The sequence below is a fragment of the Littorina saxatilis genome, linkage group LG3 (assembly GCF_037325665.1).
Source record: "Littorina saxatilis isolate snail1 linkage group LG3, US_GU_Lsax_2.0, whole genome shotgun sequence".
NCBI lineage: Eukaryota > Metazoa > Mollusca > Gastropoda > Littorinimorpha > Littorinidae > Littorina > Littorina saxatilis.
Window position 1 is genome coordinate 69,079,998 of NC_090247.1, and position 26,203 is coordinate 69,106,200.

The window sequence follows — 26,203 nt, forward strand, 5'->3', positions numbered from 1 at the left end:
AGTGAAAGTGACGTGCCTGTTTGGCGCAGTAGCGATTGCGCTGTGCTTCATAGCACGCTTTACTGTACCTCTCTTCGTTTTAACTTTCTGAGCGTGTTTTTAATCCAAACATATCATATCTATATGTTTTTGGAATGAGGAACCGACAAGGAATAAGATGAAATAGTTTTTAAAACAATTTCGGAAATTTAATTTTGATCATAATTTTTATATTTTTAATTTTCAGAGCTTGTTTTTAATCCAAATATAACATATGTATATGTTTTTGGAATCAGAAAATGACGAAAAATAAGATGAAATTGTTTTTGGATCGTTTAATAAAAAAAATAATTTTAATTACAAGTTTCCGATTTTTAATGACCAAACTCACTCATTAGTTTTTAAGCCACCAAGCTGAAATGCAATACCAAACCCCGGCCTTCGTCGAAGATTGCTTTGCCAAAATGTCAATCAATTTAATGGAAAAATGAGGGTGTGACAGTGCCGCCTCAACTTTTTACAAAAAGCCGGATATGACGTCATCAAAGGTATTTATCGAAAAAATGAAAAAAAAGTCCGAGGATATCATACCCAGGAACTCTCATGTCAAATTTCATAAAGATCGGCCCAGTAGTTTAGTCTGAATTGCTCTACACACACACACAGACAGACAGACAGACAGACAGACACACACACACACACACACACACACACACACACACATACACCACGACCCTCGTCTCGATTCCCTACTCTATGTTAAAACATTTAGTCAAAACTTGACTAAATGTAAACAGAGAAGACATACAGACAAACAAATAAACAAAAGCGAAAAAAATAAGACAAAATAATTAGATAACCGACCATAAAAAGAGCAGTAAACAAATGTAAATCAATTTTATGTAGTAGTAATTAGGGCGGGGATGTAGCTCAGTCGGTAGCGCGCTGGATTTGTATCCAGTTGGCCGCTGTCAGCGTGAGTTCGTCCCCACGTTCGGCGAGAGATTTATTTCTCAGAGTTAACTTTGTGTGCAGAACACCCCCGTGTGTACACGCAAGCACAACTGACACCAAGTGCGCACGAAAATCCTGTAATCCATGTCAGAGTTCGGTGGGTTATAGAAACACGAAAATACCCAACATGCTTCCTCCGAAAGTGGCGTATGGCTGCCTAAATGGCGGGGTAAAAACGGTCATACACGTAAAAGCCGTGGGAGTTTCAGCCCATGAACAAACAAACAATTTTATGTAGTGATAGGAATAACAATTGAGCAGGAAAACTTGCAACAACATCAGAACGTTACAAAAATGCAAACATTGAATAAAAAATCAATACAGTTAAAACAATCCCCAATCCAAAATGGTTAGGTAATAAAAGGTTTCAAAAAACAAATACTTTTTTTCTCTTCATTTCCTCAGTATTAGGCATGAACCTTTCAAAAGCAAACACTCAGATCATTATTGTATTTCTTTAAATTCTTCTACATTCATTCAAATCGTCTGGTTTTTTTAGAACGTGTCCGTTGTTTATCTTTGTAATTCATTTAAAAGAGTACTAATTAACGACTAAATGAAAAATGAAGTAAGTTTCATCAGGGACCTATTAATATAGGTCTATGGTTTCATCTGAACATTCCTTATTTATGGATTCTTTGACATTTTGAACCTGAGGAGTCTTGTGTGATTCAGGTTTTTTCCTTCATCAAAGTTGTAAACGTGCAATTTATAAGGCAGCGTTAAAACATTTCTTTGAAAATTGAACACACACAAAAGCCCTTTTAGATTGTGGCTGGCAAAGACTACTTTTGTTTTCGTAGTTGCTGCGAAACGTAACTGCGGTACAGCTGTGTTGTACTTCCGGTCTAAACAACGCATGAAAGCATTCAAGCTTTGACACGCCGAAGGTTTGCTGACATTTTGAAGCATTTATTCAGTTCCTGTCGACCCGAAACAGAGGTAAAACTTGACATAGAATTCTTTTCTGTGGTGTTAGCTTTTCTTCATTCATGATAACGGTGTTAACTCGGTAGACTCAAAGAAATTTGAAGACAATCGCTGAATCGGTCATTCTGTGTTCCATTCTCTGGAAAGTTCCTCTCCCCCCAAAAATTGCTTTGCTAATTCGGCCTCATTAGTTACTTTTGATAAGTGCTTATGGCAGTTTCTTCATCAAGAGTTTCAACGTTTAAACGTATGAGTTTCTGTGAATTATCATATGCCTTTTCAGAAATGATCTACACTTCACGCTTTACACATCTTTGATATTTTTGTGTTCTATAGTGTCCACGCATCTTAACAATGGTGAAGCTACACATCAAACATGGGGATGAGTCTCATTTCCTGTATGAGACGACTACAGACATGCCCATGGACGCCCTACTGGAGGACGTTGTTGCTATTTACAACGGTCGTTTGAAGGTTCATCGAATTTGTGGAGGTATTGGAAGTAAACTGGGGAAAGGGGAGTATGTGAATGAAGGAAGATCCACCCCCACCCCCACTCCCACCCCATCACAGAAGGAAAAATAGAAAAGAAGGTGGTAGAAGATAGCTTCTCCTTTTTGTGTTTCTTCTTCTGAAAAAAAACCCACAACAAAAACACAGGGGAGAGGGGTTGAAAATATGTGACAATAACCATCCAAAATACAAACTGTAAAGCATTTACTTTTTGGACAACTTGCTAAAATGGGGCTTTTTTGACGTTTGTATAAGATCTGCATACACATGATAAGTTACTGGAATCCTGCTGCATGTATTAAAATGGTAGGTTCACATTATGCAGCTAAGTACTGTAATAGTGGATATTATATTTGTGTCTTTGCTTTTAAAGCACCTCTTACTCTGAGTACAAGAAGGAAAATACCTTTATGGGGAAATGCCTAACTTATGAGTATAAAGTAATACAGCAAGAGGGCTCAGGCCAAAATCTCTTGATTTTTGTGTGTGATTTTGTATGCTTTTTATTTTAATTTCTTGGTGTTTTTGCAAACACACTCAGTATGTCAGCCCTGAAAGTCCAACAAATAGTGTACTCGCCTTTGGCTAGTGATTCTGAAAATGTACTAGCCAGAGAGCAAACTTTACTAGCCAAATCAACAATTTCTGTCAGTAACTTTACTCGCATTTGGTGAGTAGATGAACATTTCTACTCACCAGTTATATGTTTGTACCTGCCATGGTGAGTAAAATACTCGCCACTCTGAGGCCTGTATGTATATCATGTAAGTTTACAATATACATCAGTCCTCACAGAGCTTTCCATTATTTCCAGAAATGGAGCAACTGGAAAAGCATGGAATAACCTTGCCGCCCAACATGCAAGGTCTGACGGACGAACAGGTGGAGGACCTCAAGCTGAAGGATGAGTGGGAGGAAAAGTGCATCCCTCAGGGCGGCGCCAAGTTTAACAAGGACACCATCGGATGTCGCAATGGCCACGGTGAGAAAGAGAGAAGTTGATGAAACCGTGACTTGGGACCAAAATTGAGTGGTCGCTGGTCGTGTTAGACAGGTGGTCTTTATGAAAAGGTGATTTATATAGTAAAAACCCTTGGGGATCCTTTGAAGTAGTTTTTTTAAGCAGGTGGTCTTAATGGTCGCCAGGGCAGGTTCCATCAATCAATCAATCAATATGAGGCTTATATCGCGCGTATTCCGTGGGTACAGTTCTAAGCGCAGGGATTTTTTTTATGCAATAATTATTTATATCGCGCACATATTCAAGGCGCAGGGATTTATTTATGCCGTGTGAGATGGAATTTTTTTACACAATACATCACGCATTCACATCGGCCAGCAGATCGCAGCCATTTTGGCGGATATCTTACTTTTCACGGCCTATTATTCCAAGTCACACGGGTATTTTGGTGGACATTTTTATCTATGCCTATACAATTTTGCCAGGAAAGACCCTTTTGTCAATCGTGGGATCTTTAACGTGCACACCCCAATGTAGTGTACACGAAGCGACCTCGGTTTTTCGTCTCATCCGAAAGACTAGCACTTGAACCCACCACCTAGGTTAGGAAAGGGGGGAGAAAATTGCTAACGCCCTGACCCAGGGTCGAACTCGCAACCTCTCGCTTCCGAGCGCAAGTGCGTTACCACTCGGCCACCCAGTCCACTGTAATTATACTTTGTGTTTTGTTAAAAGATACAAAATGGAAACTTTATTTGTACACACTACACTGTGTGTTGACGGATAATGCTCCTTTTTCATAAAAACAGAGTTTAAAAGAGCTAGTTTTAAGAGAGTTTCTTGTTTTTACATTTAGTCAAGTTTTGACTAAATGTTTTAACATAGAGGGGGAATCGAGACGAGGGTCGTGGTGTGTGTGTGTCTGTGTGTGTGTGTGTGTAGAGCGATTGAGACCAAACTACTGGACCGATCTTTATGAAATTTTACATGAGAGTTCCTGGGTATGATATCCCCAGATGTTTTTTTCATTTTTTCGATAAATGTCTTATGACGTCATATCCGTCTTTTTGTAAAAGTTGAGGCGGCACTGTCACACCTTCATTTTTCAATCAAATTTATTGAAATTTTGGCCAAGCAATCTTCAATTCCAAAAACATATAGATATGATATGTTTGGATTAAAAACACGCTCAGAAAGTTAAAACGAAGAGAGGTACAGTAAAGCGTGCTATGCAGCACAGCGCAACCGCTTCCGCGCTGAACAGGCTCGTCACTTTCACTGCCTTTTGCACTAGCGGCGGACTACGGTCATTGTGAAAAAATGCAGTGCGTTCAGTTTCATTCTGTCAGTTCCACAGCTTGACTAAATGTAGTAATTTCGCCTTACGCAACTTGTTTTGTTTGTTTTTATTTTGATAACTTATCTCATGGCTTGGAAATTCAGGCCACTTCCTCACAGTGGAAAGCTAGCAGCAACAGAGTCACGCTACCCGGGTATGTGCATGTTTAAGTGTAATCAGCCACCAGCACTTCTGGCAGAATTGCTCAGATCTTTTTATTGCCACAGTGGTGAGACTGCGGTGGGGCATGAATACTGTCTCGAGTCTGCACATCGAGTTGACCCATGCCTAGCCCGGCCCGGATTTGAACCCATGACCCATGGTCTACACACGCTGATGGGGTCTATGTCGACCAAAAGAGTGGGATTCCCTGTAGGTGGAGTTCCTGTAGAGGGATTTCCTGTATACAGGGAATCTCACAGGGTTTAGTTCCAGAAGTGTTTCGCTGATATCGCTGAAAGTCACGTGATGCTTAGCGACATCGGTAGAATTTAATGTTTTTCGATCTTTAGTGATAATTCTTAGAAATTCGAGTTTGGTTTGCAAGTTTTATTGAAAAACTCTAACCTGTGGGATTCCCTGTATACAGGGAATCCCTCTACAGGAACTCCACCTACAGGGAATCCCACTCTTTTGGTCGACATAGACCCCATCAGCTCTACTAACTGAGCTACCGAGCCCCCAAGGATTTAGTGTTTGTTAACTGAGAGGAGTCTCCCTTGTACCATATATTGTATTACAGATATGTTTCATTCTGTTTTTAGCTCCAAATGACAAGATGAAGGAGATGTTGAAGAAGACAATGCAAGAAGCCAAGGACCTCATCTCAAAGGTAATATACCAATGTCAATTCACATTGCAAAAGTATTGTGTTCAAATGGCACAGTGTTAGCAGGTGCAACTGGCTTCTTAAAACATGTTCTTGACTGTTGTACTGGTTGCCTTTAAACTATGAGCATACTATGTAGAGAGGTGCCTAAACTCTTATTTTTAGCTCTGTTTCAAAATGTAGCATGAATTTCATGGTAAATCTTCTTCTTTGTTCATGGGCTAAAACTCCCACGTACTCTCATGATTTTTGCACTAGTGGGTTTGTATGTGTATGACCGTTTTTATCCTGCCATTAAGGCAGCAATACCCTGCTTTCGGGGGAAATGGGAAATCAATTTCCCTCTACCCCCCCCCCCTTTTATGCAAACAAATTTTTACCGGACACATGTATGATGTAGCATACATTATGTTTTGTGAAGTAATGGTCAAGAAACATGTGAATGTTTCTGATAACTTTCAAGTATGCTTCATATCTAAGGGGGAAATTAAAGTTCCTTTCTTTCACTGATTAATCCTTTCGCTGCCTGTAGGATGTCAGCTGGCATCCTGTATAAACAGCTTTAAGGACAACAAACCGTTCAATAAACAAACAAAAAAGAAAAACCAATGTGTGTGTGTTGTGTATTATTTATACATCAAGGGCACACTGCAAGTTGTCTGTAAAGGTGATGCTTGGTATGCGTATATTTGTTTTTTTGTGTTCATTTTCATTACTTTATTGTCCAATCGGTGGGAAATGCGGATCTCTTCCTCCCAGTGGAAAGCTAGCAGCAACAGAGCCACACTACCCTAGTCTGTTTAGGTGTATTCAGCCACCTGCACTTATTGCAGATTGGCCGAGGTCTTTTACGTGCCACAGTGGTGACACAGGGGTGGAACATGGATACTGTCTATGAGTCTGCACATAAAGTTGACCCATGTTCCGTCCCGGCCTGGATTCGAACCTGCGATCCTAGGATCACTAGTCCAGTGCTCTACCCACTGAGCTACCGGGCTCTACCCACTGAGCTACCGGGCTCTACCCACTGAGCTACCGGGCTCTACCCACTGAGCTACCGGGCTCTACCCACTGAGCTACCGGGCTCTACCCACTGAGCTACCGGGCTCTACCCACTGAGCTACCGGGCTCTACCCACTGAGCTACCGGGCAGCAAAGAGGTTTTTCTCCAGATTGGCATTGGTGTCTAATACTGCTTTCTTTCTGCAGAAAAAGGTGGAGGCCAACGCGTTGGTTACCCAGGCCACAGTGAAAGAAGCCCTGGACATGCTGCGCGGAGCCGTCATGATCGTCTATCCCATGGGACTTCCGCCACACGACCCCATCCGCAACGAGTTTGAAAACACTGAGGATCTCTCCGGAAAACAGGTGTGTCACGATTGTGTTTCGGGCGTTTTGCTTTGAAAAGATGCAGGATGCGGGAAAAAAAAGAGATAAAAAAATAGGCATGAAGCAGGTGTAGTTTTCTGCTGTGAGGTATGATTCAAAGTTAATAGTCAAGCTGAAGAGATTTTGTGCTGTGTGTGTGTGTGTGTGTAAGTAACTGTGTTTGTGCTTGTGTGTATGCTATTTGTAAGCCCGTATTAAAATCATAGCCTGAAACAACATACATGAACTTGCGACAGTAACTTTGCTCCCTAGCAATGTTTTGGTGCCCATCCCTGTTTCTTTGCAGTGGCATTTGTCATTGAAATATTATTATATCTTTCTTTCTCCATCCAGGCGTCCCTGGAGGTGCTTGACATGAGCAACGCGTCACTGTGGTGGGCCGGCAAAGAGATGCAGCGAGGCAAGAAGCTGGCCGACTATCTCGGCAAGAACGAGAAAACCAAGATTGTCGCCAAGCTACAGAAGGTCAGTGGAATCAAAACTGACCTGAATAGTACTGGATGGTTTAAATGATTGATTGTTGTAAATACAACTCCTTGAGTGTACAACATTACTTGTTTATATGTCTGTTTTGAACTTGTTTGTTGCCTGATCTGATTTCTAGTTTCTTGTGCATCTGGACATTCTTTGAGCAAGTTGATCTTTCCTTTGTGTTTGTTCATGTTGTCAATATGTTGAACAGATATTTCAGTCTTCAATTTTATTAATGGGTTGAGAAACAAAAGTTCAAAGTTTTCACACCAGTTCTTAATATGTGACCCTCCACCACGAAATGAGTCGCATGTCACCTCGCGCGGTTCTGCGCTAGGCTTAATATAAGTCCGGGGGGACTGTGGTAAAAGTGTGAGGGTCACCTTAGTCACAGGCTTATAACTCGAAAAGTTTTCGCTCTTTTCTAAAACAGTGTTCACCACTGAATAGAGCACAAAACACTCTTTAGGAAAATGTAAAAATATGAAAATCATGCAAAGGTGACATGCGACTCATTCCGTGGCGGAGGGTCACATATTACATGATGACGTTATGTCTTGTCGCACTGGCACCTTATTAATAGGTGGTCTGTCTTAACCTTATCCCTCAAAACATAATATACATGGGTACATGTGGATATGCCACAACTCTGAATTCAGAAGTTTTTTTTGTTGTCTTCATGCATGCAGGTTTTGTGCAGTGATTTAGGGATTTAAATGTTTAATTTGACTTTTGTATTGGTTGGTCGTGTTGGTTCGAGACCCCACATTCAACCCTGACCGTCAAACTATAAAGCAGAAACAGAAGCTCTCATGCAGGCCGCCTCCTTGGTTCAGGACTCCGCAGACCCTTGCTACCAAGTTGTCTTCCTCTCGGACGCCCTTTCAGTCCTTCAGGCCCTAGAGAACGACAAACTCCCACAGCTGGCCAAAGCATTACAGCTGGTCAGACAAACCAGAAGAGTTGTCCTCCAGTGGATACCAGCACACTGTGGGATACCAGGAAATGAAAGGGCAGATGAGCTGGCGAAAGAAGGAGCCGTGGAAGACCAACCTGAAAACAGTGTCAGCTTTAGTGAGCAGAAGACAATCATCAAGGCATTGATGAGGCCAAGGACAAACAGAGATGACTACCACACAATGTCCAGAGAGCAGCAGGTCAACCTCATCAGGCTGCGTACTGGCCACAACAGGCTCAATGCTCACATGAACCGAAAGTTCAAGCTGGCGCCATCACCAACCTGTGCCTGCGGTCAAGAAGACCAAACAGCGGAACACATCTTACAGCGATGTCCCTTACTGGATGAGGAACGAAAAGAAGTGTGGCCGTCACCAATTCCCTTGCAGATCAAACTATACGGCAGTCGACAGGAGTTGGAGAAAACGACAACATTTATCACCAGTGCTGGATTGATCGTGTAACCTCTGCGAACGCCAAGAAGAAGAAGAACCCTGACCGTGCACATACAGATATGAGCAGCCAGACAATGACACCTTGATAAACTGCTTCCAATACTAAGCAGGTCATGTCTGTAAGGCACAGCATAGCCTGTCTTTTCATTGCAGTTTTTTTCCCTAATACCCTTGGTTGTTTATTTTTCAAATTGTCAACTTAATTAAAACACGATTTATGGTTGCAGCGTGGCATGGGTGCTCCTGCGCGTGAAGCTCCGATCAGCGCAGAAGACCAGAAAACCATGATGGCATACTACTACAACAAACAGGAGGAGTGGAAGGTATGGTGGAATATTTGCACAGTCAATGCCCAAACAGTGGAACCCCCCTTTTAACACTTTCGCGACGGGAGGTGACTAAATTAGTAACAGCGCTGACACGCCCACGGACGGGAAGTGACTATTTAAGTAACAGACATACAAGGTACACGACTCGTGATTGCTTCCCGGTTTTTGAAGCTTGCAATAAATTGAGTTGTTTCCCTTGATACACGTGACTTGCTCTCCGCCATGTGCAAATTAGAGAAGATTTGAGTGGTTTTTTCGAACAAAAAAAATGAATCGAAGGCGAGTCTTGTCACGGGAGGAGATTCTCCGGATGTTGGATCTTGAGGATCCTGTAGATCATGATTCCGACGTGTTGTTTTCGCCTCAAGAAAGCGATAATAGCAGTGATATTGAGGAAGAAACAGTCCTGTTGTTGCTAGTATGAGTCGGCAAACTACACGTGGTAGGGTGGTACTGCATGAATCTTCGAATCGTGTAGTTGCAAGGGGGGCGTGGCAGCACTGATAACAATGGATGGCTGGAGCCTCCTAATCCTTTTGGAAATGTTCATAGGTGTACAGTTGGGACTTTGTTGTGAAAATGTGACTTATATTCAATATGGATTACCTAGACATCATTTGGTGAGTGTCACAGTTTTGTTTCATTTGAGTCAGGATGCTGTGAGTGAATGCGGGATTTGCTTGTTTTTTTCTTTGTACTGTCTCCTTATTTCTGTGTAGAATTTTAACAATATTTCAGCTAATTCATAGGTTTTACACCTTGTTTGGTTATAAAATTATTTATAATACTTTCTGTTAAAAAATAACTTTTAAAAAAGCAGTGGAAAAGAAAACACACACAAAAAAACGTTAAAAAACACAAATTATCCCCCTTTCACCCCCCCTTTGCTAAAACAAATCGCGTGACAAACTTATAAATAGCACGACTGAACTGGGCATTCATTTTTGAATTAATACACAAAATTTGGTGGGGATTGGACTTAATTCAAGCTTGCTAGACAGATTTCTTTACAGTTACTGTTTTTTGGGAAGTTTCTTGGTGGCAAGCTTGGGCAGGAAGGACATTAACGCCGTGGCAATGCTAGTCACAATAGTGTTAAGACCTGAAAAAAATCGGAGGACATCGAGTCTATAGGAGGGACTCTTAAAATGGGGGTAATTTTACAGAGGTTATACATAGAAGGTCTGAGAAACAAGGTCTTAAATAGGAGGGAGTCTTAAACTGGGGGTCTTAAAAGGGGGGTTCCACTGTAGTGACCTTGATCTTGACCTCCCTTGCCTGGTAGCAGCATTACCTCCCTTGCCTGGTAGCAGCATTTCTCAAATCTTCACTGTTCTGAAATACACATTTTCTACAACAGCATTGCACAGATCTTTTATTAAAGGGACAGTATGGTAGCCATGAGAGGAATTACACCATTTGTGGTAAATTCATCAATGCGGTGTGGTTGTATGAATGGCCGGTTCTGATGGGGTTATGCCCCTTCTTTCTTTCGGCTGGTAACAGGCGGAACCTCGCGGCAAGATCACACGAGAAAGGAAAAAAACCGTGCATTGGTCCCAAATAGCATGTCGCTTTGGTAACAGTTCGTGTGTAAGTCGTGCATTTTATACGGTAAAAAGACAATGGTAACAGGCGGAACCTCGCGGCAAGATCACAGGAGTTGTCTCGCGTTATCACCCCAGAAGCGCTCATTGGTGAGAGGGTCATTGGGGGAAAGGGATGATGAAGGCATGGTGGTCAATAGTTGGGAATAGGAGGTTCATGCTTTGATGTGTCTTGTTGTGTTGATGAATAAAGGAGTTGGACAATAAGTATTCCTCGTGTTTTAAAGCTGTGGACAAGGTAGAAATATCTTATTTTGATACACCACCTCTCACATTGAATTTGCAGAGCGTTATGTCAGTTAGGAGTTTTGCATTAAATTTTTTCATTTGAGATGCTGTACCACCGCCTGAGCTCAAAAGTTCAAAACTTGATGCAGCAAATAAGGTACAACATGTACTTTTTTACGCTGGTTGCAGAGGATGGAGAAGGAATCGGAGGACTCCTACCTGGACTCACCGTGGGCTGACGGCAACCAACTCAAGCGACAGTTTCAGGGCATGAAAGACGTCAAGTGGGGTCCACGCTGATTTTCTTCACTACTCGACATCTTTGGTTTTAATTAAGATTGAGCAAGCAAAGGGAAGTTACGACTCCAAATATACTGTTGTTGTTTATATTAATATTAAAAGAGTTTACTTCCCTTTGTTTCATACATCTTGTCATAAGTGCCCTGCCTCCCTTGGTTATCATGAAATACTTTGCAACCCCATTCTTTGTCGCCTTTCTGACTTCTTTCATCTTCTTGTGGTTGACACTCCTACATAAACTCTTTCCAGATAGGTTCCAAGACTAAGTCTAAACCTGATTACTTTCTTCAGTTACACATGTTTTCTGCAACTGAAAATCAACATCTCTTCACAGGTACGGTGTTGGTGTTTGTGGCACTTCTACTTTCTACATTTTTTGTCATCCTTTAGGTGAAAGGTGATACACAACTGTGGGAGAACCCTCGTCCAAAGAGAGTAGCATGCAGAAATTACAAAGCTTGTTTGGAAAAGACATGCTTATTTTTTCCCAGTTGATGATTGCATTAGTGATAACAGTGATGGTGTGATGACTTTTTCTTTCATCTTGTCTGGTAAGTTGGGTTTTTTCAGAACCGTACACCTCTGAACCGTACACTTTTTTTTTTTAGAGCCGTACACTTTTTTAGAACCATACACTTTTTTAGAACCGTACACTTTAGAACCGTACACTTCAGAACCGTACACTTTGGAACCATACACTTCAGAACCGTACACTTCGGAACCGTACATTTCAGAACCGTACACTTCGGAACCGTACACCTCGGAACTGTGTACTTCGGAATCGTTCACATGCATATAGCGCATAGTGCTTTTAGTTATGCGCTATAGAAATCTCCTTAATAAATAAATAAATATGTACATTACACGATATGATACAGTGTACACAGACACAGACACATGCAGAGACACTGACAGACACACAAACACACATGCACGCACGCACACACATACAAACACAAACACACACATATGCACACACACACACACACACACACACGACAATAAAAACCTTCCTTTTCCCTGTCATTGTTCCTGTTTGACCATCTTCCTCCAGCACTCCTCTTCAGAACAAGGTGTCAGGGAACTGGGTTTATCCTAATTCATTTGCTGTCTTGCTTGTTTTTGTCGCATTTCAAGAAACTGGGTTTATCCTGATTAATGTGATGCCCTTGTTTTGTTTGTTGCTTTTCACCAACTTGAACTTTTGCTGCCCTCTCATGGTGCCCATCTTGATTTTATATTGTCTTCAAAAGTTCATGCGTTAGTTTTTTTTGTTTAGGATTGCATGTTACATGTATACCGAGAGGCATAAATTCCGCAAACTGATCTTTAAAAAATCACAAAAAATCAACTCAGTGGTGAATGTTTTCAATGTTTGAATATTTTATTTATTGGCCATTTTAGTGTTTAAAAACCGTCGCTTTATTGATTTTTAATAGAACATCATGAAATGACAATTTTTCAAAAAAAGTGACTGAGTCCAAGCGCAATGATTTCGGAAAACGTTCAGTGTTCATCACGTTCAATGCTTTGGCCAGCTCTAAGCATCCCAATCGCTTGCTGTCTCTCTCCTTCATCAAGTCGTGGCATGATTGCGATATCTGATACAGCCAAACAGCCAGTTGCATTTTATAGGGCCACACACTATCTTTTTTACGTTATTGTCTCCCGTTCAGCCCATTGTCTTTATTAGCACAGTGAGCTGTGGCTGGATCAGCAATACTGCAAAGCGCACGCTGACAGCGTGAAACATTTGCTCCGACACTCAAGATGTCAACTACAAATTACAGGTTCAATCTGATTTTCGTTTGAGAGCAAAATCGTTCAATGCACTATTTGCAGAATTTATGCCTTTCAGTATAGAAATTCTGAAGGACATAATCAGTGGGATTGGATTTTATGCTGAAGATTTTTATTCACACAGTGCTGGTTTGCAGAGTTTTATGCTGAAGTTTGAAAAATCAATGTTATAATATAACCTGGTTTTTCAATGTTATTGACATTTATACTTAGCATGAATAAATAATTTAGTCCAAGTGTGAGAAATGTTATTTCTTGATGTATGTTTACCTTGTTTGTATGACAATTTTGTTTTGGCTTTCGTGATAAGAATTGTTCTTATTGCAGGGACCATTTTCTGCTTATCGTCAAGGCTTTCTTGTTCTGTAGTGTTCTTTGTAAAATGACATTACAAAGATGCGTAACTCATGCAGTTTCGTAAGTTTATGTTGCTCCACAGTTAGAATCACATTCCGTCCTTACTAATTGTTTTCCGTGAACTCTTGTATTATCATTTAAATGACCTGTCATGAATAAACACAAGCAATATGCAAGCACAAGCTGTTTGTTTATGATTTGATGCAGGTATTATACAATATATTTGTTTTTGAATGAAGGATGCATCACTTTGTCATGATGTGTATTAGTCTGTGTGTTGTTCTGAGTGTGTTCGAAAGTATGTGAACATATATGCTTGTATGAAAAAAAATAATACAGATTTTCAGGTTGTGAATTTTGTTGTTAAAAGGGTTTGCGGGTGGGGGGGGATTAGTATGTGAGCTGATGAAAACGTTTTGATTCTGTTCAGTGGTTTATGATTGCCTGTTATTGTGCAGTTTGAAAGCATTTGATTTTGTACACATGAATAAAACAGATGGTATTAAAACTTCATGGCTGTGTTTTGCATTTGTTATTATGTGTACACAATACACACAGACACCCACGCATACAGGTACTGACACGTGTTCCTGCACACATGCACACACACACACACGCACAGAGGTACACACACACACTGACACACACCACTGTAATAAAAAAGGAATACATGCATATATCATTTAATACCACAGAGGGTGGAACATTTATTCAAAACATTTTCATGTATAAAAGTAAATTTGCCCAGTGTACTTTGACAATTTGTTTCAAAAAGGCATGTAAAAGTGATTGTGGATAAAAAAAAAAATAAAATAAAGAAAACGACTGAAAAGTTGTTCAGTTCAAAAAAGAGGTCTGAAAGTGAACACATGTAGAAATGATTGTGGTGTGTGAATACATCTCTGCAAGCTAACAATGATACACGTCAAAATTCGACCCGTCCAAATCATGAACACATTAGTAATACCACTCCATTTTTTGCCATTCACTATGAAGATGAAATAGCAATGATTCATGAGTAAGAAATATGGATGAAGACTAAGTGATCAGGTTTTCAAAACTGTTCAGATCAATTCACGACTTGCAGGACCTCATAACCTAGTATAATTAACAGTGAAGATCTGTTGCGGGACAATGAACTTCCGGTTAGAAAACACGTGGAGAAAACGGTGGAAACTAAACTACTACAAAGACTGATCAGCACACGCCGTATTAACCCAGCTGCAGGTAGTGAAATGTTCTCACACAAAGTTCTCACATGCTGAACCGCGGGGAAACATTTTACGGTTTCCAATTTTTCTTGCCGCAAAGACAGCGAGAGATTCACAATCACTTTCAGCTGTGGAAAAAAACAATCAAGAAGCGATTATGTCCCTTTGTTTAAAAACATGACGTAATGATACATTTGACGTGACTGTGTGGACACTAAGAAATTTTCTTAATTCTTGTCTAAAAAACACGGGAAGTTCGTTGAGCCCAATAAATGGGAAAGCCGAGACTACGAATGGCGGTCATCATGTGCTCTGCCACAAACCCTACTGCAAGTCGTGAATAGCAACAACTGATTTCGAGAGAGAACACTCATCTATTCCAAAGAATGAAGGCTATCGCTCAGGCATGCATGAACTATAATGTTATAATTTGTGGTCAACCTCCTTTTCATGGAAACGATCTTCTTGTAAATAAGTTTTGTGTTATGTCACAAATATTGATGGTAACATTCACTTTTACTGTGGAAGCACAGTTATAATTATGTGCATGTATTTTCTGTTCTTCTTCGTTGAATGTTAATTAAGGGAAGATAACTTTCCTAAAACAGATGAATTATCATCGTTGTTTGATTCTGTAAAATGCCGTTACATTCTCAGAAAAATGATGAATGATTTACATAATTCTTTCTTTCTTTATTTGGTGTTTAACGTCGTTTTCAACCGTTCAAGGTTATATCGCGACGGGGAAAGGGGGGAGATGGGATAGAGCCACTTGTTGATTGTTTCTTGTTCACAAAAGCACAAATCAAAAATTTGCTCCAGGGGCTTGCAACGTAGTACAATGTATTACCTTACTGGGAGAATGCAAGTTTCCAGTACTTACATACTGCTTGACTAAAATCTTTACAAACATGGACTATATTCTATACAAGAAACACTTAACAAGGGTAAAAGGTGAAACACATGGCGCCACCATACAACTATTTGAGAATTTCAACAAGTCTTCATTATCCATCTGTTACACAGGAAGGTCTCAGAAAATAGAAATGTTTGATATGAAAAACTGTAGTCCACAAACTCATTAAAAATTCAATTTCATCAAAAACAAAAATCACAAGAACTGCATCAGTTGCGTAACATTCAATGATTCATGTAACTTCACACGACTAGGTTTTACAAATAACTAGTGAAAAAACAAACATGAAACGTACAACAATAACAAAATCTTGACAGAGGTTATATTATATCAAAGCACAAAGCACAGTTTGTCTTTTGGGATGACATTTTTCCATAAAAATGACAAATGTAATGTAAAAATCCACTCTGTGTACAGAAAAAGTCTTCATTTGCCTCTCTCTCTTGAACACACACACACACACACACATACCCACACCACTCGATTTGTGAATCTTTACATTGAACAATTAACACAATGTGTTGAATGACTTCAACTAAAAAAAACATATGCTGTGCCTAACTGACGACGGTCCATTTGTTTAATGGCTGCATTGTTTTATTTTTAATTAATGTTTTTTTCAAGCAGACATCATGTGCTTAGGTTTGGTTTTATGCCTGTATGGCAACTATATAGTTGTGATTTTTGAATCAAGTCTTCAACAGGAGCTACCTATACCGGTTCTTCTCAAACAATAATATCTTGACAAAATGATTTGGATAACGGTTCAATGACAATATCATCTCAGCCTGATTCTTACAGTTTTTAAACTAAAACTTTCCTCCTTTGTAAATGAACGCTAGCTTGGTCAAAGGATAAAAGTCGCTTGTTCAATGCTTGTTATTCTCTCAGGTGCCAGGAGAATGGTTCCGAATAACTCTCACTTACTCTATTACACATGTTGAATGCATTTAGAGTGCTTACTTCCCTTTGTGTATCAGATGGGTCAATTCTTGTTCTTGTTTTATAGCTGCTTTGAAACGGGGACTGTGAGAGAAATTATACAGACACAGCAAACAAACAAGTATAAATATTATGCCAGCAACAACATCAATTTTGACAACGGTTCTGGCACAGTATTCAAAATTTTGTGTAAAAGAATTTGGCAGACTACATTCAAAGCTGATTAGTTTAACAAATAAAACATGCATATGTGCAAATATCCTGCACACATACTGCCATAAAGACTCCAATTGCGTTTCACAACATTCACTTTATATATATATATACAACTGCCCTATGAGTTTATTTTTTACTTCAGAGAATACAGCCCGGGACATCTAATTCAACTGTCCAGAGTCATCATATTTCAAACTTAAAAACAGAATCTTTCACTTCAAGATTTCATAAAAGTTTTCAGCATCTGTATAGAACAAAATTAATAAACCCTTTCCAATACAGGAATTCGGAATATAACTCTGTCTGGTTTGTATCCATGGGCCAATCACTAGCGAGAGGTGTGTCTGGTTTGTATCCATGGGCCAATCACTAGCAAGAGGTGTGTTTGGTTTGTATTCATGGGCCAATCACTAGCGAGAGGTGTGTCTGGTTTGTATCCATGGGCCAATCACTAGCGAGAGGTGTGTCTGGTTTGTATCCATGGGCCAATCACTAGCGAGAGGTGTGTCTGGTTTGTATCTATGGGCCAATCACTAGTGAGAGGTGTGTCTGGTTTGTATCCATGGGCCAATCACTAGCGAGGGGTGTGTCTGGTTTGTATCCATGGGCCAATCACTAGCGAGAGGTGTGTCTGGTTTGTATCCATGGGCCAATCACTAGCGAGGGGTGTGTCTGGTTTGTATCCATGGGCCAATCACTAGTGAGAGGTGTGTTTGGTTTGAATTCATGGGCCAATCACTAGCGAGAGGTGTGTCTGGTTTGTATCCATGGGCCAATCACTAGAGAGGTGTGTCTGGTTTGTATTCATGGGCCAATCACTAGCGAGAGGTGTGTCTGCAACATGTTGACAAGGAGCAGGTGTGGATTATTTGTCCCACCAAAAGCAAGGGTATTCACTCTTTCACAACCCATACAAACCCGACCGTTATTTCCGAACGTATCGTCCATTGTAGAATTGTTCTTCTTTGATGACAGCTAAAATTTTGAAATTTCCGGAAAACATAAATGCTGGTAAAGGCCCAGACTAAAGTATATACAGAGAGCCAATTATATGCCTGAAAAAAACCCTTATAAAATTCATTGGAATCGCCACGAGGGAAAGATTGAGACTTCATTTGCATTTTCGAGTGATCAAGATGTGGATAACAACATGCCTTTTGATATTTGCTGATAGTTGATGAAAATCTACAATGACTTGATGGAGTTGATGCTGATTATGTTTTACCGGGAACACCGAGGACGCTCTTGTAATCAGTCCTTGACTATACAAATATGAATTCAGATTGTTCCATCCTTACATCTTAGACCCTTCAGACTTCAATCAGGCTGACCGGTCTATAAGGTCTATCAGCACCAGCAAACAACATACAAACTGCTTAACCGTAGCTGGTGAACAGCTGGACTTTGATATCTCTCATCTTCCAATACTTTCTACCCCAACTATGTTGACCAAGTTTTTTTTTGCCCAGACCAGCTGTGCTGCAGCAGGTCACTCAGAATTGTAGTAACTGTGTAGAAACTGTGTATCAACACGCTGGAATGCAGGCGTTAGATCGACGTTACAGGAAGCGACTGAAGCTAACAGTCTGAGCGGATATATCCGTACCTGGTCAGATAGAGCCAATTGAGTGGGTCCGGATATATCCGTACCTGGGAGACAATGAGTTAAGCACTCATGGTCAGGCTACACGTACTGGATCTCCTGTACAATCGAAAGTGATCTTTGCTGAAGTACTCTGATCCTGTTCCTCTGTTCAGCAGTACAGCTGTGCAGTTACTGCCCTGTTATTGTCTCTCAGGCTGCTCATCCAGTTACTAGTTCCTAACATCGCTCAAGTTAGCCAGTCAGTTATACTGCACTGGTGACATCTCTCCAGACAGCTATTCCTAGAGTTTCTGCACTGGTGACATCTCTCCAGACAGCTATTCCTGGAGTTTCTGCACTGGTGACATCTCTCCAGCTAGCTCTGCATGTAGTTGCTGCACTGGTGACATCTCTCCAGACAGCTATTCCTGGAGTTTCTGCACTGATGATATATATCTCTCCAGCTAGCTCAGACTGTATGTAGTTGCTGCACAGGTGACATCTCTCCAGCTAGCTCTGCATGTAGTTGCTGCACTGGTGACATCTCTCCAGACAGCTATTCCTGGAGTTTCTGCACTGATGATATATATCTCTCCAGCTAGCTCTGCATGTAGTTGCTGCACTGTTGACATCTCTCCAGACAGCTATCCATGCAGTTAGCGCACTGTTGACATCTCTCTAGCTAGCTATCCATGCAGTTACTGCATTGTTGACATCTGTCTAGCTAGCTATATTCATGCAGTTACTGCAATGTTGACATCTTTCCAGCTAGTTATCCATGCAGTTACTGCACTGGTGACATCTCCCCAGCTAGCTATATTCATGCAGTTACTGCAATGTTGACATCTTTCCAGATAGTTATCCATGCAGTTACTGCAATGTTGACACCTTTCCAGCTAGTTATCCATGCAGTTACTGCAATGTTGACACCTTTCCAGCTAGTTATCCATGCAGTTACTGCAATGTTGACACCTTTCCAGCTAGTTATCCATGCAGTTACTGCAATGTTGACACCTTTCCAGCTAGTTATCCATGCAGTTACTGCAATGTTGACACCTTTCCAGCTAGTTATCCATGCAGTTACTGCACTGGTGACATATCTCTTCATTGTATGACCATGTAACCCTCTTCAACCATTCAGAATGGCTTGAAACAGTGCGTGCTTCTGAAGGTTTTGTGGAAAACATAGGTGATGACGGGCACTGTTGCCTCTTTGATCAGCACAGCATATTAAGTATCACACTGTAACATATGACTTTATTCAAAGTGGATACCATCCTCAATTCAGATCATTTTACTTCCATCTTTGGAGCTTGAACCTTGCACTGGTACTGACGTTGCAAGCCATTTAATCTGCTATCATCTTGTTCACACCTCTCCAGTGTAAGCTATAGCTACACATATACATCTGTATCTCTCAACAAACTCTTTCTTTTATAGGTTTTCGTATTTCAGTTTCAAGCAGTTAATTGGTGCTTTAGCTGTCTCCCACTTTCAAGCTTTGAACAAGGCCTCTTGTCCGCTTTCTCTCTGTTCCGACCAGAATTCCACATTTTGAAAGCTTTGGCTTGCCATACAGTTGCAGTGATGCATGTATTCACTCTCACCTCTAAAACTCTAGCTGTCAGTGCATGGCAACTTGCTGCTAGCGAAGAGAAAGCCCAATCATATTCCAGCCACTGCTTTCCGATTCTACAGCGAAATTATACTCCAGCTTTCGCCTTTCACATATATATTCTCCTTCACCATATTCCAGCCTTTGCTTTTCACTTCTGCGGAAAAGTCACGGCAGTGTGGTACGTAAACCGCAGTTCACCGGACAAGAGCGCAAGAACACAACCATATTAATTACTATTATGACTCTTACAGCATCACCATCACACCCCTTCACCCGTAGTAATTGTTCAAGCTCCTGTCTCCTGAGTCACTGTGTAAAGTACTGTGGTAGCCTGACCTAAGCGTCCCACGGGGTTCGAACCTCACCACCTCGATACGGTCTATGGAGTCTGAGTGTTCCAACATGGGCGTCTCTAGGAGACTGTGATGGTGGTTCATGTGATGCGCAAGATGGCTGACGTTGCGACTGTGCGTTGGCTCCGTCATGTCCAGCTTGGCCTGTGTGTTGTGCTTCAGTTTGTAGCAGACGCGTCCCAGCACCACCACCAGGAGAAGGATGAGACCCACGCAGACTCCCAGCACGATGTACAGGATGGCTTTCTCTTGGTGACCTGCACACAGACAGACAGAAAGAAAATAAAAATTCTGCCTGGCAAAATGTTCTTGGTACAGTGGAACCCCCCTTTTAAGATCTCCACAAATCTGAGAAAAGCAGGTCTTCTTCTTCTTCTTCTGCGTTCGTGGGCTGAAACTCTCACGTACACTCGTGTTTTTTGCACGAGTGGAATTTTACGTGTATGACCGTTTTTTAGCCCGCCATTTAGGCAGCCATACGCTGTTTTCGGAGGAAGCATGCTGGGTATTTTCGTGTTTCCATAACCCACCGAACTCTGACATGGATTACAGGATCTTTTTTGTGCGCACTTGGTCTTGTGCTTGCGTGTACACACGGGGGGTGTTCGGACACCGAGGAGAGTCGGCACACAAAGTTGACTCTGAGAAATAAATCTCTCGCCGAACGTGGGGACGAACTCACGCTGACAGCGGCCAACTGGATACAAATCCAGCGTGCTACCGACTGAGCTACATCCCCGCCCCAAAAGCAGGTCTTAAATACGGAGGGAGTCTTAAATGGGGGGAGTCTTAAATGGGGGGAGTCTTAAAATGGGGGGAGTCTTAAAATGGGGGGAGTCTTAAATGGGGGGAGTTTTAAATGGGGGGAGTCTTAAATGGGGGGAGTTTTAAATGGGGGGAGTCTTAAATGGGGGGAGTCTTAAAATGGGGGAGTCTTAAATGTATATTCATTCATTCTAATACTTTGATTAAAGGTTATGCAAGGGACAACAATTTTAGAAAACTAAGCGCTAGAACCAATTGACAGCTTACCTTGCACAAAACGCACAACACTGAAAAGTTCCCTGATTACACCCAGGGGTGTCTCACTGTTGCTAGGTAACGTTCTCACTGTGGGTGCACCCACCGTGTGGTTTGCACATAACACTGTCAAGTTGGCGTCCGTCACACTGCCAACAGAAGTTTTCCCTGAATCTGTCGCTTCTGTCGACATGTCTGTATCACTCCCCTGCCCAGGTGGCCCCTCTCCTGGGTTTGTGGCACTCGCAGAACTATCCCTGGAACCGGCAGTGTCCCAGTTTGAATTTGAACCACCCTGGTTCCGGTTTGGACTGGTTCTGTCCCAGTCTCTGTCCCTACTGTAAGGATCTCTGTTCCCGTTTGGGTTTCGGTTCCCGTTTGGGTCTAAATGACCCTGGTCTCTGTGTGGACCCACTTGGTCTCTGTCCCGGTTTGAACCGGTAACCTCACCACCTGTGCCAAACCAGTCCTGGTTTGAACCAAACCGGTCTCCCGCCGAGCTGGATGAAGACGTCTTGTCTGAATTGAACCAGGGTCTTTCGGTGGTGATTGGATTGGGGAACGGAGGAGCAGGGGTGTGTGTTTTGACGTGTGTTGGATGAGAGCGCGGTGTTACGAACGTTGAAGTAGCCAATCCCTGGTTATCTGTTCCTCTCTCTCTTGCTGCTGTTCCGCCTGTGTACACAAGGGAACAGATGGTTATATACACACAGCGTGCACAAGATACAGATGGTTATACATGTATGTATACACACTGTGAGCTCAGAATCGTCATGAACTGCTTCAATCAATTCTACTGTGCTGTCCTGGGCTATATTCGTTTAATTAACAGGTACTGTGTGTGTTGGAGAAATGCCAAAGTAATCAGCTCAAATTGTGTGAGTGAGGGAGAAATATATGCCATCATCATTATGCACTTAATTAATCCAAGTGAACCTGCATGAATGTGTTCCATCTGCCTTTCTTTCGTGGTGTAGGTTGATGAAAATTATTAATGCTTACTTATTGACATGACATTAGTACAATTTACAACACGAAATCAGCAAAAAGGAATGAAGCCAACTGATGATGTCAGAAACAAAGGAATACACAGAGACAGGTGAGACCCCTCCCCCGCCCCCCCCCATTCCCCCTCTTACCCACACCCATTAATGTGTTACCAAAATTAACGTACACACGCTTACATCGTCCCAGCCCTGTGACAACTCAACTGATAACCATCCATCCATTAGTGAATGAACACACACACACACACACAACACACACACACAACCACACACACACATACACACACCCAATGACACACACACACACACAATGACACACACACACATACACACAGACACACACACACACACACACACACACACACACACACAATGACACACACACTCACACACACAATGACACACACAATGACACACACACACATACACACACACACACAATGACACACACACACATACACACAGACACAACCACACACACCATCAACAACAATGCAAAACACTGAATACACACAAGAAAACTCTAAATACAGGTACCTGTGGAAGCCTCGTCAACCGTCTCTGTTCGCAAGTAAGTCTCCAGCACCTGTGTTGACGTGGAACGGGGTGCAGAAAGCGCTCCACTGGGACTGGTGGGGCCAGAGTTGTCTTCTCTTGTTGTTGTCAGTTTGGTTACCTCCCCTTTCTTCTGCTTCTCTCCCTTGTCTTTCTTCTTTTTCTTTTTCTTCTTCCGCTTCCTGTTGGGTCCGAAGCGTCCTCTATGTCTGTGCAACTCTTTCAGGATGTTTTTGGGCACTGAAACAAACACACACAAAAAGGTATAGACATGTGAACGAGTGCATGTGCTTCTGACACATGCATTATCTTCAGTTTCAATGTTCTCTTGCGAATGTCGGTTCTTGTACATTGTGTGTGTGTGTGTGGAGGGGGGGGGAGTGGGATTAGGGAGGGAGGAGAAAAAGGAGCTGACGATGGAAAAAGTAAGGCTGGAGGGTGAGAGGGGTGGGGGGGGGAGGGGGGTAGGCAGCATAAGCACTCCAATGGCTTGTTGGAAGAGGATATATGACATGTAGGTAAATTGCTATGAAGAAAACGAAAGCCATCATAACAAGGAAGAAAAGCTCCATCTCTGCCTCGAACAATTTGTGTTGAATGCAACTGACCTGTTTTTTGGTTGTAAATGCACTCCTGGGCTCGATTTGCCCCTAAATTGTTATTTCTGTTTCGTCTATCAAATAGAGACAGGCACTGACAGAAACGTGTGAATGGGGGTGGGGTGGGGTGAGGCAAGACTTGCTCAAACATATAGGCTGGAATTCAAAACAGACATGAAGAGAGAGAGAGAGAGAGAGAGAGAGAGAGAGAGAGAGAGAGAGAGAGAGACAGACAGACAGAAAGACAGACAGACAGACAGACAGAGACACGCACAGACAGAGACACGCACAAACACACACGCACACATAAAGAGGGAGGGAGAGAGAGAGAGAGAGAGAGAGAGAGAGAGAGAGAGAGAGAGAGAGAGAGACTGAGAGAGAGAGAGAGAGAGAGAGAGAGAGAGAGAGAGAGAGAGAGAGCAACAGACAGAGACAAAGAGACAGAGACAAAGAGACAGAGCGAGAGAATCGACACTCAAAAACCAGGAGACAAGAGAGCGAGGTCTCTTTTTGGGGCAGAAGCAAAATTGTGATAAACCCGAGTGCACTCTTGTGATTGCTACCAAAGGCCAGCGCATTAGGGAATAGAGCAGCACTTAAAGATGGATTCTACAAGGGATTTTATTGTGCACGCACTCGGCCAATTCCCATGGCTGATTCCCTAAATGACCCATTGTGTGTGTGTGTGTGTGTGTATGTGTGTGTGTGTGTGTGCGTGTGTGTGTGAGGTAATTTGATGAGAAAAAGGGTAGGCAGGGGGCATGTTTTTAGAGAAGAGCTGGAGAGGCAGTTAAAAAACAAGTCGCGTAAGGCGAAATTACTACATTTGGTCAAGCTGTCGAACTCACGGGATGAAACTGAACGCACTGTATTTGTTCACCAAGACAGTACAGCGTCAATCCCCGCGTGAAGGAAATCGCTCACCTCCCACGTGCAAAACGTAGTGATATTGACACGCCAGATTAGCGCGGTAGCGTATTGTGCTAAACGCTTTTCTGTATTCTTGTTAACTTTCTGAGCTTGTTTTGAATACAACTTATTATCTATATGCGGGTTAGGGGGAAGAATTTACCCGATGCTCCCCAGCATGTCGTAAGAGGCGACTAACGGATTCTGTCTTGTATAGAATATAGTCAATTTTTGTAAAGATGTTAGTCAAGCAGTATGTAAGAAATGTTAAGTCCTTTGTACTGGAAACTTGCATTCTCCCAGTAAGGTCATATATTGTACTACGTTGCAAGCCCCTGGAGCAAATTTTTGATTTGTGCTTTTGTGAACAAGAAACAATTGACAAGTGGCTCTATCCCATCTTCCCCCTTTCCCCGTCGCGATATAACCCTTCGTGGTTGAAAACGACGTTAAACACAAAATAAAGAAAAATGTTTTTGGAATCAGGAAATGATAAAGAATAAGTTGAAATCATTTTTGGATCGATTTCTTAAATTTTAATCGTAAGACTAATTAATCTATTTTCGTTAATTGTGATCACATTTTAAGAGTAAACATGACATATGTATATATTTTTAGATTCAGAATGTGATGAAGAATACGATGCAATCAATTTTAAACTCATTAATTAAGTTTTAAGCCTACAAGCTGAAATGCAATACCAAAGTCCGGGCTTCGTCGAAGATTACTTGACCAAAATTTCAACCAATTTGGTTGAAAAATGAGAGCGTGACAGTGCCGCCTCAACTTTCACGAAAAGCCGGATATGACGTCATCAAAGACATTTATCAAAAAAATGAAAAAAACGTCTGGAGATACCATACTCAGAATCTCTCATGTCAAGTTTCATGAAGATCGGTCGAGTAGTTTTCTCTGAATCACTCTACACACACACACATACACCACGACCCTCGTCTCGATTCTCCCCTCTACGTTAAAACATTTAGTCAAAACTTGACTAAATGTAAAAAGCTCGCACAAAAAGGCATCAACATGTAGTTTCCTGAAACAGAGTGCTTGTGATCCTTGTTGACATCAGCTCTAATATGGGTAATTCTATGAAAAAGTAGACACACGGTTACATTTCTACATGTTTACTTGTGATTTCATCATTTTCACACACACACACACACACACACACACACACACTCACACACACACAAACAAACAAACAAACACACACACACACACACACACACACACACACACACACACACACACACACAAGTAAACCGAACTTTAATGTGTGTGAATGTGCATATTGTACCTTTTCCTTCTATCCTTTGTTCCTTTTGTTTGGTCATTTGTTCCCAGTTACCGTATGAGTTCCTATTCGAATCATGTGCTTCCACCATTCGTTTGGAAAAAACATGACAAATCTTAATTTCATGCGCTTTTATGTTATGTTGTGTTTATGTTATGCAATTTATATCGCGCACATAATTATCTCAACCACGGATTCAAGGCGCACGAATTTATTTATGCCGTGTGAGATGGAATTTTTTTACACAATATATCACGCATTCACATCGGCCAGCAAACCTCAAGCCTATCAGGGCGAGCATTCACCTTTCACGGCCTATTATTCCAAGTCACACGGGTATTTGGTGGACATTTTTATCTATGCCTATACAATATTGCCAGGAGAAACCCTTTTGTCAATCGTGGGATCTTTAACGTGCACACCCCAATGTAGTGTACACGAAGGGACCTCGGTTTTTCGTCTCATCCGAAAGACTAGCACTTGAACCCACCACCTTTTGTGCTTTCCAATT

At 41.7% G+C, this 26,203-nt stretch overlaps 2 protein-coding genes across 2 annotated transcripts in view; one reads left to right on the plus strand and one right to left on the minus strand.

Moving 5' to 3' along the window:
- The first annotated feature begins 1,547 nt into the window (after nt 1-1,547).
- On the plus strand, nt 1,548-13,971 carry LOC138963102 (cilia- and flagella-associated protein 298-A-like). The gene is made up of 8 exons (XM_070335133.1): nt 1,548-1,935; nt 2,260-2,416; nt 3,251-3,418; nt 5,501-5,568; nt 6,775-6,933; nt 7,288-7,419; nt 9,065-9,160; nt 11,191-13,971. Exons 2-8 carry the CDS (start codon nt 2,278-2,280, stop codon nt 11,299-11,301), a joined length of 873 nt encoding a protein of 290 aa, XP_070191234.1. The 5' UTR covers nt 1,548-1,935; nt 2,260-2,277; the 3' UTR covers nt 11,302-13,971.
- Nucleotides 13,972-15,628: 1,657 nt separating this feature from the next.
- Nucleotides 15,629-26,203, minus strand: part of LOC138963101 (uncharacterized) — a gene marked incomplete in the record, with an annotated part of 64,889 nt that continues 54,314 nt past the window's right edge. Inside the window, 3 exon segments of the mRNA XM_070335131.1 lie at nt 15,629-20,556; nt 21,332-21,994; nt 22,864-23,121. Coding sequence (XP_070191232.1) covers nt 20,216-20,556; nt 21,332-21,994; nt 22,864-23,121 — 1,262 coding nt within the window.

Coding starts and splice junctions, on each gene's coding strand:
- LOC138963102 (XM_070335133.1), top strand. CDS start 2,278: ATGGTGAAGCTACACATCAAACATGGGGATGAGTCTCATTTCCTGTAT. Junction 2,417..3,250: donor GGTTCATCGAATTTGTGGAG/GTATTGGAAGTA, acceptor CATTATTTCCAG/AAATGGAGCAACTGGAAAAG. Junction 7,420..9,064: donor TTGTCGCCAAGCTACAGAAG/GTCAGTGGAATC, acceptor TTATGGTTGCAG/CGTGGCATGGGTGCTCCTGC.